At 39.2% G+C, this 7,932-nt stretch overlaps 1 protein-coding gene across 1 annotated transcript in view; it reads left to right on the top strand.

Annotated features, from left to right (window-relative positions):
- Nucleotides 1–2,407: 2,407 nt before the first annotated feature.
- The window catches only part of nrde2 (NRDE-2, necessary for RNA interference, domain containing), a 10,438-nt gene continuing 4,913 nt past the window's right edge, over nucleotides 2,408–7,932 (top strand). Inside the window, exons 1-8 of the mRNA XM_020621991.1 lie at nucleotides 2,408–2,500; nucleotides 3,544–3,628; nucleotides 4,025–4,225; nucleotides 4,369–4,509; nucleotides 4,842–5,107; nucleotides 5,800–6,017; nucleotides 6,524–6,748; nucleotides 7,578–7,768. Coding sequence (XP_020477647.1) covers nucleotides 2,440–2,500; nucleotides 3,544–3,628; nucleotides 4,025–4,225; nucleotides 4,369–4,509; nucleotides 4,842–5,107; nucleotides 5,800–6,017; nucleotides 6,524–6,748; nucleotides 7,578–7,768 — 1,388 coding nt within the window. The 5' untranslated portion in view covers nucleotides 2,408–2,439. The remainder of the gene's footprint in view (nucleotides 2,501–3,543; nucleotides 3,629–4,024; nucleotides 4,226–4,368; nucleotides 4,510–4,841; nucleotides 5,108–5,799; nucleotides 6,018–6,523; nucleotides 6,749–7,577; nucleotides 7,769–7,932) is intronic.

Below are 7,932 nucleotides of genomic sequence, written 5' to 3'. Positions count from 1 at the left end.
AAATTCTGTGTTTTTCTGTCAATATGGGGTGCTGTGTGTACATTAATGAGGAAAAAAATGAACTTAAATGATTTTAGCATATGGCTGCAATATAACAAAGAGTGAAAAATTTAAGGGGGTCTGAATACTTTCCGTACCCACTGTACTTCATCTTTAACAAATTAACCTACTTCCACTGGGTGCAACATTATACCCTTAGATTGAAGGCCTCACTGAGAAGATAGCCAGAGAACCTACAGTTGGCCATACTGGAAGAAAATGCGTTCTACAAACCCCAATTCCAATAAAGTTGGGACACTGTGTAAAATGTAAATAAAAACAGAATACATGACTTGACCCATATTTAACTAAATTCAAACTCAGAAACCTAATTGTTTTTTGCAAATATTCACTCATTTTGAATTTGATGCCTGCAACACGTTCCAATTGAGCTGGGACAGGGGCAACAAAAGACTGGGAAAGTTGAGGATTGCTCAAGAAACACCTTTTTGGAACATTCCACAGATGAACAAGTTTATTGGAAACAGGTGAGTGTCATGATTGGGTATCAAAGGAGCATCCCAAAAGACTCAGACATTCACAAGCAACTTCACCACTTTGTGAACAGGTGCATGAGTAAATAGTCCAATGGTTTAAGAACAACATTTCTCAACATACAATAGCAAGGAATTTAGGTATTTCATCATCTACAGTTCATAATATCATCACAAGATTCAGAGAATCCAGAGAAATCTCTGCACGTAAGCGGCAAGGCCGTAAACCTACACTGAATGTCCATGAGCTTTGATCCCTCAGGTGGCACTGCATTAAAAACAGACATTATTTTGTAGGGATATTATCACATGGGCTCAGGAACACTTCGGAAAACCATTGTCAGTTAACACAGTTCATCACTACATCTACAAGTACAAGTTAAAACTCTACCATGCAAAGCAAAAGCCATACATCAATAATACCCAGAAACGCCACAGGCTTCGCTGGGCCCGAGCTCATCTGAGATGGACTGATGCAGAGTGGCAAAGTATGCTGTGGTCTGACGAGTCCACATTTCAAATTGTTTTTGGAAATCATGTCCTCCGGGCTAAAGAGGAAAAATACCATCCAGATTGTTATCAGTGCAAAGTTCAAAAGCCAGCATCTGTGATGGTATGGGGGTGTGTTAGTGCCCGTGGTGTGGGTAACTTGCACATCTGTGAAGGCACCATTAATGCTGAAAAGTACATACAGGTTTGGGAGCAAAATATGCAGCCATCCAAGCGATGTCTTTTTCAGGGACATCCCTGCTTATTTCAACAAGACAATGCCAAGCCACATTCTGCACGTTACAACAGCATGGCCTCATAGTAAGAGAGTGCAGGTACTAGACTGGCCTGCCAGCAGTCCAGACCTGTCTCCCACTGAAAATGTGTGGTGCATTATGAAGCGCTTAAAAGGAAAAGGTGATGTAACACAGTGGTATAAATACCCCTTTTCCAGCTCTTTCAGAACATGTTGCAGGCATCAAATTTAAAATGAGTGACTATTTGCAAAAAACAATAAAATGTATCAGTTTGAACATTAAATATCTTGTCTTTGTGGTGTATTCCATTAAATATGGGTTTGAAAGGATTTGCAAGTCAATGTATTCTGTTTTTATTTACGTTTTACACAATGTCCCAACTATATTGGAACTGTGGTTTGTACATTGTCAGTGTCTGTCTCACAAAAACTGCATACACTGTATATCACTATAGCAGCTGAATATTTTATCTTCATTAGAAGAATAAATGTCATTCCAGATTTTAAAACTTACCTTTTTGGCTTCTGGTGTAACCAGATAAAACAAATGTTTTTTTATTGTCTTCTTCTTTGTATTCTTGTAACACTTTTTTTTTCTTGGCTGATTAGGGCATTACTCGTAATAATTTAATATTTTAAATAACTATGCAAATAAGTAACTGCTTGGCTCCAAACAGCTCCACTACAGAAATGGCACAGTACCAAGGCCTGTTGAAGGATTGTTTTAGGGGATGGGGAATAGCCTTTCCCTCCTTATTGTTTTATGTAACAAAACAGTCAAGATAAAATGTATCATAAAATTCTCCATATTACGACGAGTTTCCACATTCATCAATTAAACTAATTAAAGACCATATTCCTCATTCCAGCCAGTCCCCTGTGAATAATAATGTTTGATTAAAAATTATTAACCTGATTTTATAACAGAAGTTCTCCAGTTTTCCTTCACAAAAAGTTGACAGTGTTAAAAAAAAATGCAGGTAAAAGATACATTAATAACTTGTAAAATGAGAGAAAAAACAGAATAGCTATTACAGATATTATAAATTAGTCATTTTATGTATCTGTTTATTGATTCGTTTAAATTAGTAATTTTATTTTTATAAACCGCCTGTTGAGTGACGTCATGTTCCTGCGACTGTTTTTGTGCAACATATTAGGATGGCTCTCTTTCCAGCTTTTGCAGAAGACGCAAGAAACAAAGTAGAAGATTCGTCCAAAGGTGAACATCTCCATGTGCAGCATAGATTTTAATATCAGTTACTGTTCACTTCAGTACTGTGTTTTCATTCGCTTTATAAACCAGTTTAACTACAAGCTAACTTATATTAGCTGTCCCAGGTTCTGCTTTTCGTTGAGACTGAATGACAGACTGCTTATGTTATATGTTCTTATCTATACGTTTAATTTTAATTCCGCTACACTGGTTTGGCTGAGCCGGAATACAATTTCTATTTGCTTGGCTCAAATATAATACTGACATTATGGAGGTATAGCAGACAAAGCAAAGATGGAGTTAGCAAACTTGCATATGAGGTTGTTAAGATGACTGTCCTGCATATTTGTACGGAAAGTGATCAAATATACTAAAAGAGGCCCGAGTTATATTCTCCAAAGTGCTTCTGCTAAAAGCCAAGACAATTTATCGACAGGTAACTGTAGCTCGCATAGTGGCAGCAGTTGTTAAATAGCTAAGTTTGAGCTCCGTACTTACATACTACTGTATGAAGGTATGTTATATAGTTACTGTCATGGTTCAGTAAAACCTAAGTAGACACCACTGTGGTTTCAAGAACACATCTTCCTGTCATCACTGTTACATCCATTAGCCCAATGTGTATGTGTACATGCATATTGGCATCCTGTTTTGATTCTTATTCTGGTTTTGATCATATAGAAATCCTGGTTATTCAGCTCCACATAGACACAGTTCTAATCTCTACAGACTTTTGATCATCTGTGGCAGTGGAGGCATGTCTCTGACTCTTCCATGTGCAGCAAATGAATTATTTTTGTATTGATAACTAAGTTTGGGTTTTGGTTACCGAGACTCAGCTATACTCATCAATTGGCTGGAATGATTCAAATTTCCAGATATGAAAGTGAAAGAAAACCATCCCCTGTGTTACCATATGTTTCTATGCATAATACAAAACCAAATTACAACTGTGACAGTGCACGTAAACACGCTCTCTACTGATAATCATCATGATGAATTCAGTTCTTGTGATTACTGACTATTTTTTGTACATTTTCTTCTTTTAGAATTAGACTGGCTGAACAATAAGAGTTTTCAGACCGGGGATGCTCTCTCTCTACACGGTCGTTTTTTAGAGGAGAAGGACTCGAGGTACAGATGAAAAAGAACGACACAATACTGGACTATCTACTTTGTATGCTCAAACATATATCATTGTAGTTTGCTGTGTCTTTTAAAACACGTTATTTATTATGATATATTATTATTATATATTATTTTTTCTACAAAAGCCATTGTCTTGCATTTCACCTTATTTTTTTCTGTTTTTAATGTTCTTATTCCTGCTTTACATGCTTTTCTTGCCTGTGTAACCAAAGAAATCTGCTAAATAGAGCTTATTAGTGTTCATTATTCACTTTTCCTGTCAGTAAACTGCATTGAAAATTAATAAAATAACTTTTTTTTCATATTTGCTTGAGACAGGTGTTAAGTTTTAATGTGTTCTGTCTGTGTTCTTAATGTTGAATATAACCTCATAATCCTCAGTGTAGGCAGAGAGGTGAGTTCTGATGAGGAGAAGGAAGAAGAGGACAATGTGCCACCCAAAAAGAAGAAAAAGAAGAGTGAAAAGAAAAGAAAGAAGAAGAAAAAACACAAAAAGAAGAGTGGCAGGTATTCAGGCAGCAGTGGGTCTGACTCTGAAACCATCTACCCCAGTGACCTTCAAAGGGAACATGAGGCAGATAGGTATACACACACACACACACACACACACACACACATCTCCTTCACACATGCTTACACTTTTAGTTTTATACACAATAGCACTGGCTTAGTTCTGCTCTGTATTTATGGCTGATGTGTCTGTGGCTGTGTGTGCATTCATGCAGGCCCCAGGCTGCTCCATTAGCAAGTCATTTCTCCTGGTTGGATGATCTCCAGTCAGCCACAGAGCAGCCATTCTGTGTGGATTGTAAACCAGACCCATCCAACTGGACTTACAAGTCACTGTACAGAGGAGATGTAACAAGGTAACACAAATACACACAAACATACACTCTGCAACATTTAGATAGGGCTGTGACATCTCTCACCTTGAATTATTATTTTTTAATTTGATGAAGTTCAAGTGGCTGAGTGACTATACCTGCTCATGTTATCTACCTGATTCTACTCTTCACCACAAACATGTCAAAAGGAACTTACTGTTGAGCTGTGGAAAATCTCTCTGGATGTTAATAGTAAACATTAAAGATTCTGTGTGCTGAAAGTAGGTTTAAAAATAATAGTAGCAAAACATCTACTTATATTAATATGGCATAGGTCGTCATTTTAGGGATAATTTTGAAACGGTGTGTTCTAGGTATAAGAGGAAAGGCAGCTCGTCACTGGGTCTGGACCCTCGCAGACAGGAAGTCAGCTGGGAAGAGTCAGAGTCAAGTAAGAAGCAGAAAGGTGTGGACAAGAAGAAAACAGCAGACAGATACTTCTCTACTGTCAGCCGCCAGCTGCTGAAGGCTGAGCCCCCTGTTCTTACATTACCAACAATTCCTGAGTGCAGTGATGTCATCAAATCCACCCCCTTCCTCCCACTGGGTGATGACAAGGAAACGAAAGGAGGAGAGACAGGTAAGCTACAGCAGGTGGAGAAAAGGCAGACATTTACACCTACAGAAATCAAGCAGAGACCTTAGCTGGTGGTAATATTTCAATATGGAAAATGTTTAACAGAACAATTTAGTTTTTATTAGACTGTGTACAAAGATGGACGACTACAGCAGCTCCAGGAAGTGAAGCCACCACAGGTCGATCACCCCTCTGCTGGCTGGTTGCAGTATAGGTCATAAACCTTGCCCCTCCATATTAGCAGATGTGACATGAACCAAACTTGTAATTCAAAGTTCAAATCAATACATTTTTCCCAAAAGTGATTTATGTCATTTTAGGTAGATGTTATCACCCCACTTTAGATACAAGTGACCATTTGTCAGCTAAAATTATTTTTAAGGTCTTTGATGATATTAAAAGGAGTGTGTTTTGGATGATTGGTGGCCTGAAACTACGGCTCCACCTCTGGTCACTACTGCACAGAATCTGGTTGCAAAATGTGTCACCAAAGCAAGATGGGCACCACCATGTTCATGATATTTTGGCTGTTGCATAGTGGTTCGTTTTATATATGCAAAGTGTGGAATGTGTCCTGAGCTTACAAGGATTTAACCCCAATATCTCACAGAGATCAAAATATTGTGATCTCTGGCACATAGCTTCAACATACCATTTTTCTCCTCGCAACTAACTTCAGCCTGTTAATGCTTCAGGTGACAGAGTGCAGACGTCATCATTAAATCCCCTCGGTGTGTATGACTCCTCTACGGCCCTCTGGCTGCAGGGGAAAGGACAGCAGGGCCAGCAGAAGCAGGACCCAGAAACGGGGCAGAGTGCTGTGCTTCTGGCTGGAAAGACTGAAGACTTTAACAGAAGGCTTAGAGAGCAGCCAGCAGACACACAACTCTGGATGAAATTCATACAGTACCAGGTAAGGAGACTCTACTTCTGTTATGATACACACTAAGTGTTTTATCCTGCTCCCCTTGCTTCAGAATCAGCTATGAACTGAAATGATGTACAGTCTGTTTGTGTTTGTATTAATGTCTGTGTGTCAGGGCTTGTGTGTGTAGTTTGTACAACTGTACATTGTAATATGTATAGTTTTTCTTTACCAGATGTAGCACATGTTTTTCACTTGGAAGTAGTTCTTACCTCAGCATGTAATTTGTAAACACTACCTTTGTCAGTCCTTCAGAATTTGCCTCTAATGATCTTAAGAATAAAGTTGGCCTTATATTATATGTCCCTGTCTGTCAACAAATCGCAGGTAAAGTCCAAAACCAAGAATGTGTTAGTTGGTCTCTCTCAAAAATGTCAGTCACTACCCTCTCTGTGATACTTAGCCGTAAGGGCATTAACGTCTGCTGTAGACATAAATCTAAAAATAGTCAAGCATATATAAGGTAGTTTAAAAAAGACTCTCTGTTTCTCTAGGATGAGCTGAGTTCAACAGTGTTTGCAGGCGAGGAGGGACAACAAGACAGCAATTCAGCTGAAAGGCACAAGTCCTCCTACCGAGCTGTCCTGGAGAAAAAGCTGAGCATCGCAGAGCGTGCCGTGGCCACCAACCCTGGTTGCATAGCTCTGCAGCTGGAAAGGCTTAGGATCTGCCAAGAGCTCTGGGAGCCCTCAGTTCTGGCGAAAGAGTGGAAGAAAATGGTCAGTTTACAGCATTGGTTTTGGGTGAACACCCCCTTATGTCAAGTTGAAAACTCATGCTGTCCCCCCACCTTTAAATGTATTTTTCAATCCCAAATAAAAGTTATAAGTAATATTCTTTAAGAATAAACTAATGAACAGAATGAAAATCAGCACCAAGTTGGCATTACAATTTGAACAAATGCATATCGTCTTCTACTTTTGGCTGCTCCCGATGGGGGTCACAACAGCGAATCATCAGTTGCCACCCAACTGACGATGTGCATACTAAACCTAATTTGAACAAATACATATAATACAATTTAACACTTAGTCAGTGCCTGCCAGCATTAATATTACCCAGAGGAGAGTAATGTGTAGGTCCATTATTGAAAGTTCTGCGGCTTCTGATTTCTTATGGATGGAAAGCAGGATGTTAACTTAAGCCTGAATGCACCTGAGGCTCTGATTTAGGCGGTTTCTGTATGACTTTTAAAGTACTTGGCTACATCCCTGCTCAGTAAGGACAGAATTAAACATAATTCAGACTCTATGGTGGTGGAGTTGTGAAGTCTGCATTATCTTAAACTCTGATAGCTTAAATCTCTAAATGATAAAACAACTACTGTGGAGAAGCACTGTTCTACAGTCTGGATATGCTTTCACCTAACTCGTTCAGTGCTCCAGTATGTTCACTACATACATCACTGTATCCTCAAAAGGTAAGCACAGCTTCAGTCTCTTTTCTTTTGTCCAAACCAGAGTGGACACATGACCGATGGAAACGTGACTGTAGACTAACCTCTATATTCATTCTAACAAGGCCAACTCGACTTCTGTTGCATCTCAGGTGTTCCTCCACCCAAACAGCGCCCCCTTGTGGTTGGAGTATCTGCTTTTCACTCAGACCTACTTTAGCAACTTCACTGTGTCAAAAGTCAACTCTGCCTACGGGAAGTGCCTGAGCACACTCAGCGCTGTGAGGGATGGCAGCATGGTCTCTCACCCCGCCTTGCCAGGGACTGAGCAGGATATGTTGGGTAACAGTTTAACCTTTAAAAGACTGACTAATGGATAACATAAGCATCTGTCATCACAAGGAAAACCTTAGTTGACATTTATACACACATACAGAGTTTTAAACTTTATGATACATTATAATCACATCAGTTGAAGGAGAATATAGAACATTATTTGCATGCTCG

Source organism: Monopterus albus, unplaced genomic scaffold (genome assembly GCF_001952655.1).
Source record: "Monopterus albus unplaced genomic scaffold, M_albus_1.0 scaffold270.1, whole genome shotgun sequence".
NCBI lineage: Eukaryota > Metazoa > Chordata > Actinopteri > Synbranchiformes > Synbranchidae > Monopterus > Monopterus albus.
This window is presented reverse-complemented; position numbering and strand designations above follow the sequence as displayed.